This window comes from Sceloporus occidentalis, unplaced genomic scaffold, assembly GCF_023333645.1.
Source record: "Sceloporus occidentalis isolate IW3139 unplaced genomic scaffold, rSceOcc1.0.p SCAF_1, whole genome shotgun sequence".
Lineage (NCBI taxonomy): Eukaryota > Metazoa > Chordata > Lepidosauria > Squamata > Phrynosomatidae > Sceloporus > Sceloporus occidentalis.
Window position 1 is genome coordinate 179,852,671 of NW_028316981.1, and position 12,454 is coordinate 179,865,124.

Consider the following 12,454-nt stretch of genomic DNA (forward strand, 5'->3'; position numbering starts at 1 on the left):
ACTCCCAAACATGGTTTAGAATGATATTTTGAATCTTTGAACAAGTAAAACAGACAGTGTCCTTTTAAGCATGGGTGGTGTATTTTCATCCAGCTGCAAAGAACTGCAGTCAGGACACAGAACAACCACACCAGATGAAGGCTGCACAGCTGGTTGTTTTGCTTTGGAAGGAAAACACTGGGAGTCACATGGAAATAAACCATGCCCTATGAGGAACGACTTAGGGAGCTGGGGATGTTTAGCCTGGAGAAAAGAAGGTTAAGAGGTGATATGATAGCCCTGTTTAAATATTTGAAAGGATGTCATATTGAAGAGGGAGCAAGCTTGTTCTCTGCTGCTCCAGAGAACAGGACCCGGAACAATGGATGCAAGCTACAGGAAAAGAGATTCCACCTGAACATTAGGAGGAACTTCCTGACAGTAAGGGCTGTTCGACAGTGGAATGCACTCCCTCGGAGGGTGATAGAGTCTCCTTCCTTGGAGGTCTTTAAACAGAGGCTGGATGGCCATCTGTCAGGGATGCTTTGAATTGGATTTCCTGCATGGCAGGGGGTTGGACTGGATGGCCCTAGTGGTCTCTTCCAACTCTATGATTCTATGATTCTATGATTCTATGAATAAAACCTTGGGTGGGTATAGATTCACTGGCATCCTACAGGCCCAAAGGGGCTCTAGCGGAAGCTCTGAGTGTTCCCTGACTTTATTGTAAGACATTAGTTTTGTTCCAAACCTGGTGCCATAGGTCCTTTAACTCATCCATCCCACTATTGTGTGAGAAAAATGCACGGACTGTAAAGATGTCTGCTTCACAAGAGTTCTCTCCTCATGCATCTCAAATATTAATTCCTATGCCTAAAGCAAAACACCACAAGTTGACCTGAGCAACCAGAGCGCATAAGGCAAAGGCACTGCCACAAGAAAACAGAAGCTGATACCTTGCTCACAAACAAGGATTAAAGAACCTCCCGCCTGCCTCTTGGCTCCCATGGGAGGAGATCAGAAGGCAGCACTAATCTTGCTGGCTCTTCTATTTGATTGAGAAATACAACTTTTGTTGAAAATAGTTGCAGGGTCATAGAGCCATGAGAAATCCCATTGGACATTCTTCTTCCTCCTCTACACCAAATGTCATACAGCCTACTATTACCTATTAACTGTAAGATCCCATGTCTGTTAGTAGCTATATTTGTTGCTGTTGTTGTGTGGAGACCTGTTTTGTGATGTCCTGTAGATGGAAGATATTCCACACTATTTGTTTAAATGCCCCATGTATAGAAGTGGGAAATGCTTTCTCACTGGAGCATTGGAGTCCTTTTGGAAAAGGGCACATCACTTGAGCACCTCTTTTTGCTCTTGCTACATTTAAAATTAGGCAGACAATGATTATTGTTAGAATCTACTATTCTAGTAATGTTGAATATTATGCTTTAGTGCTGACTGACAAATTCACATTTCCACACCAGATGAGGTACCACAATTACATCCACAGAATGGCTGCAGCATTCAAATTATTCCCAGATTGGAAGAGAGAAAAACAACAGGAAAATGTGTGGCAGCAGATGAGCAAGATGCAACCTTCATTTTATCTTTCCCCACTGAAATCAAGGAGAGAAAATAATTTAAATCCTATTTTAGAATAAATTGGCCAATACTATGCATTCACAAGATACACAGCTTCACTTGTCTGTATTTTGAGACATTTGCATATAACTGTAATGCAAACATACTTACTAAAATACTGGATATTTGCCCCATCTGATAACACTAGGGAGTTCAGAACACAAGCTATTATATTCTTGAGGTTAATGTACTCAGACCAGAAAATATCACTACTATGACTTCCAACATTTGTATTTTAAATGTGTATTATTCAAATTTCATTTTTCATCTTCATTTTTGGGATGGACTTTGGAAAAACAATGAATATAGTTTATCGGATGCAACCAAGCTTTGGTGATATACTTGTATTTATACCATCTGAACAGAAACCAGAGCTTTGGTAATGTAGAAGAAATCCATGTGTAAACATAGCGGCCACCAATCCCAAAGACCGTTTCATCTCGCAATACTGGGCAAGCAGTTCTTCCCAGTAATCATTATCCACTTCGGCCAAATACACTAGACAGAATGGACCAATTTCACCCACCACCTTTAATGGACGGGGAGAAGTTACAGGTGCTTTAGGCCCCTTCAACAGCAGTCCAGAGGAAATGATCCCATTATGCCCCAAACTGGGTCCTGCCCCCAAGGTTCTCTGTCCAAAGAGGCAGACAGGGCTCCCGTGCCCAGACTGGCATCTAATCCAGAAAGCCCATTTCTACAGCCTCAGCGACCTCGGGGTGAAGCAAGCGTGTGGCCAAGCGCTCAATGTCATCCAAACTCAGTAGTCTGAGGCTCCGCTCATAATCCTACAGTTGGGAGATGAAGATGAGGAGAGAGGAAAAAGTCAGAGAGACAATGCACACAATTATTACATAGTCCATAAATATACTGCCACTGCTGGTTCCATAGCCAGAGATGTAAAACCAGGAATCCTCCAAGAGTATCCTATATGTATGTGTGCTTGGCTATATAAAAAATCAGCACAAAAGATCAGATTCTAAATATAATGAACCTAATACATTTAAAGTGATTAAATTGTACCCAAGTCTAGAAAAAGGCAGTGTGGTTGATAAAATGTTAAAAATAAAATGCTGAGTTGTCAACAGGCATCCCATTTGTCTTTGCACTCACTAGTTAGAAAATGGAAGCACACTATTGAGCAACTGGATACAATAATGCCACTGCACTTTTCCTAGTATCTTTGTTGGTAAAAAGGACCAGAAACCTGTTTTTATTGCCCTGTTAAGGAAATCTGAACTCTCAGGGAAATTAATGGGGCCAGAGTTCCCTGAGCCCAACTGAAGGTAACATATGCTGCTATGACGTGTCATACAAGGTTGGTTGTTAAATAGCCTGAATTGCATATTAAGACAGGGAGGTAGACAGGATGAGCAAGTGCAATCATTTAAATACACTGATACTTTTTAGTCAAGGGAGACATGAATTGAAAATTCCTGTTCTACTAATTGGACTGCCTTGGGCGAGTCATGAAACCGACAACTGCAATACCAAGCAATGACTTGCATGTGTAGACCAGACACATGCATGAATAATCCAGCTATCTGTCTCAATTTTCTCATCCACCAAACAGTAGCAGATTATCTCAAAGCTCTATAGCAGGGGTAGGGAAAGGGCAGGCCATGGGCTACCCAAATATGTGTGTTAGGGCATTTGAGGGGCAATTCCTCTATGTTTTTAGGAACCTTGGGGTGTTTTAGGCCTGGGGAGGTCTTTTTTTCCTAACAGGAAGTAACCTGGATATTGACTTCTGGATCCAGTTGTAAAAAAAACCCTCTCTTCTGGACCTAAATTGGCTCAGTAGAGGGAGTAAAGTCATCACCAAATTATCTCGCTTGCTCCCTAAAGGATATTTGGGGCCATCTGAGAAGAAAGCATAATACGGTTTTGTAGGGTATGTGGTGGCGGTGCAGCTGTCTGAAATCTCCTGGGGGTGTGTGTGTGTGAATGCTGCCCTCAGTCCCTGACAGTTGGCCACCCTTGGTATACAGAGCAAGCAAATGAGATATACTGCTTTATCACATTAGAGGGAAAACAGGATTTAAACGAGAATTAAACAAGAGAAAAACAGGAAATGCCTGATGTTTATCACATGACATTTCCTGGTTTTCTCTAGTTTAACTCATTTAAATCCTGTTTGCCCCCTAGTGTCATAAAGCAGGAAGACAGCAATAGCAACAATTTGAAGGCACAGACCTAAACACAATAGAGAAAAGGTGGGGAAATGTTAGTGTCTGTTGAGGGCCACAAGTCTACATGGGATGGTCTGCACTCTTTGCCACTCATCTCTCTCTCAAACAACACTCTTCATAGCATTCTTTCTTGCTCTATTTCTTGCTCTATTTCCCTTTCTCTATTCCCACTTCCAAGCAGTCACCAGGGAAGAAACAAATCCCTCTTGCCAAAGGTCTGAACCAATTGCTTGCAGAGGGCTTTTAAAATGAGGTTGAAGTACACATGACATTAGGACTAGGGATGTAGATGACTCACTCCTGTACTACAAATTAAGCTTCAGCAAGAATCAGAGCTGGGAAATGTTTAGTTCTCCAGATATTACTGGACTATAACAGCCAATGGTGAGGAATGATGGGAGTTGCAGTCCAACAAAATATAGAAGGCTGCAGTCTCATCTTGGTCCTAAATAAAGGAGGACCATGCTGCAGAAAGGGTAGAAGAGTAAAACCACACCTGAGGGTTTCTATTTCTATGTACCATCTGCACTTCTGCAAGGGGCATTACCTTTTGAAGTTGCTCCAACACTTTCTCAGCATCAGCTCCACTGAAATGCCTGCCCAGGACTTGGGCAACTGTATGCCAGATGGCAGCATTCTGTGGAGGACCAGTTCTACGGCTGGATTCTTCTGGTGAGGTCTTTTCTGGTGGCTTGATTACAAGATTGAGCTTTGATTCGGGACCAATGGAGTAATCAGACAGACGGTGTTCATCTGGAAAGTGAACATAAGATGGCTGAGTGACCAACTGCCAACCAGGGAGACGCCTCACATTTGCTCCAAAAAGAATCATAGGGTCATAAGATTATGCCTGGTTTTCACATGGATCTAAATGCTTTACTTTCCTACTGGAGAAAATAAACAGTCCAACCCTCGTTTCCACGGAATCAGTAACCACTGTTTCACATATTCACATCCAGAAAAAAGAGTCTTTCTAGACATCTGGAGGTCTTGAAACAAAACCCTATGGTCATCCTCCAGCAGAAATATACTATTTGTCATTATCCGCAGTAATTCTGAGAATATATCCCCCATGGATACGGGTGTTGGACTGTAACTATTTCCAGTGCAGTAACCTGAATTCTCCCTAGAAGACAAAATGACCAAACTGAGACTCTTATACTTTAGCCATATCATGGGATGACATGATTCGTTATAAAAGATTATAATGCTTGGGAAAGTGAAAGGCAGTAGGAAAAGAGGAAGAGTGCCATGGTCCTGAATCCACAAGTTCTGAGCAGGGATGTCAACAATAGGTCATCTTGAAGATCTCTCATTCAGTGGGTCACTGTAAGCTGAATCTGACTTGATAGCAATTAAGAAAAACAAGCCAGATAAACCTGTTACTGGAAATGCAAAAAAATAAATAAAATTATAATGGCAAATGATTTGCAGATCAAATCCAGTCCACCAGAATAATGAAGCATAATAATTCACCTGCGAATTTAGGATGACACCTCATGCATCTAATTAAGGGGGCACTGCTCAATGAAACCATCTATCATAACAAATTTGTTCCCCTTTAAGATAGCACAGAACTCTTTTTTTTTTGCTGAAGGCATTCATGTGGTCAGTTACATATCTTGGAAACATCATCTTCTGTATTTAAACAGCAGAAAGCACGTGTACTTCCAAAGGCAACATTTCGAGATGCTAGATCAACTATACACACATGTATACACCAAATAAAATGAAGAATATCTGTATTTTGGCTCATGAAAGCCACCTTATTATCTACCATCATAAAATATGAACCCCCACAGCTACACCTAAGAGCTGCCTTGTTCTTGTTGTGTATTTTTAAGTTGTTTTTGACTTATAGTGATTCCAAGGCAAAACTATCATCAGGTATTCTTGGCAAGATTTGTTCAGCAGTGGTTTGCCCTTGTCTTCCTCTGAGGCTGAGAGATGTACCTTGCCCAAAGTCACCCAGTTGGCTTTCATGACTGAGAGGGGATTTGAATCCTGGTGTTGAGACTCGCAATCCAACACTCACACCACTATAACCCACTGGCTGCCTACAGACTGGCAAATACCAGGAAATTACTTGTGTATTATTTAAGACATTACTAATGATCTATGTAAGACATTGCTGATCCATGAAACTCAATCCTACAGATTCAAAGCTAATAAGGACAAATTGATTTATTAAAAAAACTAAAAAAAAAGCAACCCACACATTCAGTGCTACAAGATGGGTTATTTGGGAGACATTAGAGGTGTGAAATGAAATAATCAAGCTTCATTTGTATGTATTATTTTTAAAAATAGGTCTGCAACTATTTAAAAAATGCACTACTATTACACCTATGTTCTCTTTAATTTTTTAAAATGCACATACTATGTAAATGCTACTTCTCTGAAATGGATATACAAAAATGTCTTGGGCCATCCTTGTGAGGAAGCATCTGGAGACAGAGGTCCATGGGGCTGTGAACAAATGGTTATAACTGAGGGAGGCATGTTGTAGGTAGTGAAGAGAACTGATAGCTGAACTGTTGTGTAGAACTCTGTAATTCTGCTGCCTGAAGCAAATGAGCAAAGAGCATCACTCCCAAAGTGCACAGTAGCCAAAAGCAACATGGAGTGAATCAGACAGCCCCTTTGCTGAAGCTTTCTGGCAGCTTCAGGGTATGTTGTTTAGACGATGCATGCCCCCAAGCCACCATGAGGCTGCCTGCCTGACCACATGGCGACAGCTTTTTAGCGCTCTGGTGGCACAGCTTTCTGATGCTTCTTTTTGAGCTGGCAAAACGCTGGGTTGGGGGCGTGATGCCACTCCAGGGAAGTTTGTTTCGTCCCTAAATATGTTTCTGGCACCTGATGCAGAAAATTCCACAAATGGCTTTTACTATTAGGAACCAAATCATACTAAACAGAACACAGAAATACTATATAGGTAACAACTTGCCCTGTATAGATAAGGAACATGGAAAGATTGTCTGGTATGTGGTATTGGCAGCTAGATTAGTCTACGCAAAATATTGGAAGAGTCCCAAAATTACAAATATTGATGAGCGGTGGGGAGGAAATGGAAATTGTGAGGATAGAGAAGCTGTCGCATCTGATTAGGGGAAAATCTATAAATGGTCTCTTGAAAGAACAGAAATTATTTACTGAACATGTACAACAGAGGGAGAGGGATACAAGGGTAATAGATTTTAGTAGTTGATATTTAAACTAAAATCAACTAAAGGTAAGAGCTGTGTGTTAGGTGAAAGCTAAGATCACAGTCTGTGAATTGGACGTTTAGGTAGATTTAATCAAAATGTTTAGCCTCACATGATAAGAGGAAACATTATGCTAATGACTACAGCAGAATAAAGCAGGAATTCTTTTATTGTGTTTACTGGTAGTATCACTGGTGTTGCTAGGGGGCTGCGGACAGCACCGGATGACACCCCGGATGCTCGGCAGCAGTGCCTGTTGGGACGGAAGAGTCTTTGGAGCCCTGCACGTCGAGCACTATGCATAACTCATGAGGCCGGGTGGAGTGCCCTCTGGAGCCCCGCACAGCAAGCACCACACGGGACTCCAAAAGAGCAGTTTCAGAACGCCACGCAGCAAAATTCACATGGGATTCCAGAGGCCAGAGGGGGGTGGGCTGCTGTAGTCTGGCTGGGCAGAGGGAGCAAGGCAGTTCATCCACGCCTGCACCAGGTGATGCCAACCCGAGCAATGGCTCTGGTTAGTATGTTTATTGTGTTTATATTAGTAACATACTAACATCCAATTAGCCCATATTAATTGGATGGGGTTTTCCCCCTCTTAATTTGGTTTGTATTTATCTTGGGTTTTAAAAAAGCATTTTAAAAAAAGAAACTGTAAGTATGACTATTCCTGTAGCCAGCAATCAGGAAGCTTACTTTGCCTCCTGAAAGGAGCCAATTATACACTTTTGAATTAATATTACTCTTCCTCCTAACCTAGATGGCTTTGCTTGCCGTCTATTTATCCTCAACTGCCTAGTGTTTAACCACCAGTACTCACCAGCCAGAGCTTTGCCTTTGAAAAGTAGGCGTTGTTGGGATATTGGGACATTCAGCTTTTCTGACACGAGGCGTTTGAGAGAGGAGATGCGTTCTTCCGGGGAAACCTAGGAAGGAAACAGGTGACAGGTTGGGGGAAAGTGAGTTGAGGTTAGGCTCACAGGTTGACATTACCATTATAGCACTGTGATTCCACTTGAACTGCTAAATACTGCTCTCTACACAGCCCATCCCAGGATTGCATATGATATTGCCATGGCAATTAAAGGAGAACCATAGTGCTAAAAATGTGCAGCAAGAAAGGGCTCAGTCTTAGGAAGAGAGCTTCATTGTACAGAATATCAGCATTTCATGTATAGGATTAGGAGAGACCTTAGGAAAATGCTGGTCCAACTGTTTACTGGACACCTTGCCAACCTAAAGACCTATCTGTAGTCTCCCGGGCCTTTGCCAGGTCCTTTGAAGAAAGCATGCTCAAATGCCCAAAGTCCGTTGGTTATTTGCTCCACTGACAATTGCTCCAAATGAAGGCATTTTATTCTGCATTTGATTTATGACTGACAATTATTTTAATTATTGAAAGAGCTCTGCTGACTAAGCATTGCATGAAAAGTAGAAAGCCAGTAATATCACCTTTTCCCAACATGGATATTTTCCGCTAGTCAGGGAGCTATTAAATAAGATTGTTGTGTTGCTGTGGGCCTTCAGGTCACTTCTGAATTATGGCAACCCTATCATGAGGTTTCCTTAACAAGAATGTGTTCAGAGGGGGTTTGCCCTTGCCTTCCTGAGGCTGAGAGAGTGTGACTTGCCCAAGGGCACCCAGTGGGTTCCTATGACTGAGCAGGGATTCAAACCCTGGTGTTCAGAGTTGTGGTCAAACCATTACGCAATGCTGGCTCTCAAACAGTATTACCAAGCATTCATTTTGTGCAAATACAGCTCTTTTTCCTTAGCAGATGTATCCAAATGGTCTAGTGGTGAGACCCTTTTGCAAGTCACAGGCAGCCTTTGTTGTTGTTGTTGTTGTTGTTATGTGCCTTCAAGTCATTTCCAAGTATGGCCACCCCAAGGAGAACCTATCACAGGGTTTCCTTGGTAAGATTTGCTTAGAGGGGGTTCTCCATTGCCCTCCTCTGAGGCTGAGAGAGTTCAGCCTTTACCCAGGAACAGAAGTCATGTCGGTCTTCCTCTGTTCTAAAGACCATTGAGATCGTATGCCTGAAACCCTTATGAAAGACGTTGTGTAATGATTGTAATTCTTTGCATTTCTAAAATGAAAGAAGCTTTGGACTAGACTTCTTGGAAGCAAATCAGACTCTGCAAGGAGGTTGTTCGAAGGCACAAGAAGGGCTCAGTATCTAGATGGGAACTCACTATAGAAATAATGCAGTTTGATACCGCTTTAACTGTCATGGCTCCATCCTATGGGATCCTGTACTTTTGTGACTAGGCACCAGCACTATTTGTTAGAGAAGGCTGAAGACCCTGTAAAACTACAAGCCCCAGGAGGCTGTAGGATGGAGCCATGGCAGTCTAAAGCGGTATGAAACCGATATATTACTGCAGTGTGGACACATCCATTGTCCTCCATTTTAGGGGATGCTAAAACTAGGCTGAAGCCCCATTCATTGGGCCCCCTTTCCTTCAGGGTTTGGGAGGGCTGGGAGCCCAGGAAGGGAAGGAGGGAGGGAGGGAAGGAGGGAGGGAGGGAGGAAGGGGCTACCTGGAGGCAACATTCCCGGCCCTGGAGCGCCTTCACCGTCAGCAGCATTTCGGGACCCCGCAGCTGGGAAAGCCAAGCGGCCCCTTTAAGAGAACCATAGACACTCGGAGGCGGCAGGAAGAGCGGCCCGGTCGCCGGTTACTGGGAGGCTATATAGGCGAAGAAGAGATGCTCCAGCGCGCTGCCATTTTCTCGCCAGAGCCGCACGTTCACTTACCATAGAGAAAACGGACTAGAAGGGCAGGACCGGAAAGCGGAAGTTGACCCCCTTGACCGCTCGCGGTCATGTGACCTAGATTCGTTACCATAGAGTGAAGGCTAGAGCGTCCGTTAAATTCTTAAGGCTGTATCCATATCCGGTTTGGCACTGCTTTAAGTCTTTGTGGGCTCAAGGCTATGGAATTCTGGGAGTTGGAGTTTGTTGTGGGGTCCAGAGCGGACCCCAACTCCAACTCCCAGAATTCCATAGCCTTGAGCCCACAAAGACTTAAAGCAGTGCCAAACCGGGTTATTTCTCCAGTGTGGATGCAGTTTTATTTTAGTCCCAATAATGTTAGAATAGGGCTTACTTTTCTGTAGTACTGCATTACACATTATCCACTGCATGCCTAGGCAAAATGGGAATCAATGTGAAAATTCAACACTAACATGATTGAGCTCTGCTTTGGGAGGGTAGGCTTGGGCCAGAAGTCACACTCTCTCAGCCTCAGAGGATGGCGATGGCAGACCCTCCTCTGATTTAAGAAACTTGGCAAGAAAACCCCATGATAGGTTCACTTTAGGGTCACCGTAAGTCTTGAAGGCACACAACAGCAGCAACAACAAAGTGTGTTATGGGGGGGTTGTGTTTGTGTGCCTTCAAATTATCTCAGACTTAAGGCAACCCTATTATGGGGTTTTCTTGGCAAGTTTCTTCAGAAGGGGTTTGCCATGGCCATCCTCTGAGGCTGAGAGAGTGTGACTTCTGGCCCAAGGTCACCCCAGTGAGTTTCCATAGCCGAGCCGGCATTCGAACCCTGGTGTCCCAGTCTCCTAGTCAAGTATTAAAACCACTCCTCTATGCTGGATCTCGGGCAAGGCATATAGGTTATGATAATTGCCATTTCCCCTGGGAATATCCTCAGTCTTGAACCCCATCTCATACAAAAGAGTCTTATTTATTTATTTATTTATTTATTTATTTATGGTATTTATATCCCGCCCTTCAGCCCTAATGGCTCTCAGAGCGGCTTACAATTATTATTTTTAATTAGACAGTTCCCTGCCCTCAGGCTTACAATCTGAAAGACACGACACTGAGGCCTGGACCAAGGCAGATGCACTGGAGGGAGGGCTCTGCTTAGTTCAGGCCAGGCCCGATGGAGCTGGCAGGCCTCACTCTCCCTCTGAAGTCTGATGATGTAGATGGCAAAGGGAGGGCTCATGTGGTTACTGATATGATATGATATAATTCTAACCTGATATGAGTCATACGTGGAGTCTCTGGGTAAGTTACTTTTTTGGACTACAGCTCCCAGAATCCCCCAGCCGTTACAGCCATTGCTGGCTGGGGAGTGGTACATAGAAAGGCAATGGCAACCCCCCACCCCTCTGAAGAAACTTGCCAAGAAAACCCCACGATATGGTTGCCATGAGTTGGAAATGACTTCAAGGCATATAAGGACAACAAACAAAAGTCCCTAAAAAGCCATTTACTCAAGCTCATTGTTTTTATCTAGTTCTGATAACGACACCATAATTAGTAGAAAACCCCATTCTTATTGTTGTTAACATGAGACATCTCCCCTACCCTCAGCCTCCCTACTCAGGCCTTGCGGGCTCAGGACCACAGCCTCTCTGATTTAATCTATGTGTCTGGCGTGAGGTTTTCCTCTTTTTCTACTTCCTTCTACCTTACCTAGCATTATAATCTTTTCTAATGAGTCATGCCTTCTCATTATATGGCCTAAGTATGAAAAACTCAGTTTCATCACCTTTGCTTCCAGAGACAATTCAGGTTTGATATGTTCAAGGACCCATTTGTTTGTCTTTCTCTAGCACTACATCTCAAGAGACTTCATTTTCTTTCTGTCAGCTTTCTTCACTGTCCAGCTTTCACATCCATCCATACAGGGTAATGGGGAATACAATGGCTTGGATAATTCTAACTTTAGTGCTCAGTTTGTAAACCTTAAAAAGGTAGAAAAGATATTCCCCGTGACAAGGTTGTCAAGTCATGTCTGATCATAGGGGGCAGTGCTCATCTGTGTTTCTAAGCCAAAGAGCCAGCATTGACAGAGACTACTCCATTACCATGTGGCCAGCAAGATTGCACAAAATGCTGTTTACCTTCCCACCGGAGTGGGACCTATTTATCTATTTGCATTTGCATTTGCATGCTTTCAAACTGTTAGATTGGCAGAAGCTGGAAATAATGACAGGAGCTCAACCCATCATGCAGCACTTGGGCCTCAAACTTCCAACCTGCCGATCTTGCAATCGACAGAGTTGGTTTTAGCCACTTGTCTAATTCCTTAAAGGCTGCCCTTCAAAGAATCATAGAGTTGGAAGAGACTTCAAGGGCCATCCAGTCCAACCTGCTGCCATGTAGGAACACACAATAAAAGCACTTCCGACAGATGGTCATCCAGTGTCCCATTTCTAGTCTTGTTATTGTTTCTTGACTGCAGTCTTTGTTCCAATCAGTGTTTGATCCTTGGTACAGAAAGTCTTTTAACTAGTTCCTCATTATCTAGGTTGGATTTATGTGGATTATGTTTGTTTTCTTTATGTTCAGCAGATGAAAACTGGAACACCTGTGTCCAAGCAACATCAGCGTGTGGTCAAGATGAGAAACGTTATTAATGAAGCACACAAGCTAGGAGGGGCTGTAGCAGTTTGCTTTTGCC

The 12,454-nt window shown here is 43.2% G+C and overlaps 1 protein-coding gene across 1 annotated transcript; it reads right to left on the reverse strand.

Annotated features, from left to right (window-relative positions):
- Positions 1–1,847: 1,847 nt before the first annotated feature.
- On the reverse strand, positions 1,848–9,803 carry UBL4A (ubiquitin like 4A). Its single transcript, XM_089484699.1, has 4 exons — positions 9,567–9,803; positions 7,842–7,947; positions 4,360–4,565; positions 1,848–2,408 (listed from the first exon to the last, which is right to left on the reverse strand). The coding sequence occupies exons 1-4, from the start codon at positions 9,612–9,614 to the stop codon at positions 2,298–2,300; spliced, it is 471 nt and encodes a 156-aa protein (XP_089340825.1). The 5' UTR covers positions 9,615–9,803; the 3' UTR covers positions 1,848–2,297.
- Positions 9,804–12,454: the final 2,651 nt, after the last annotated feature.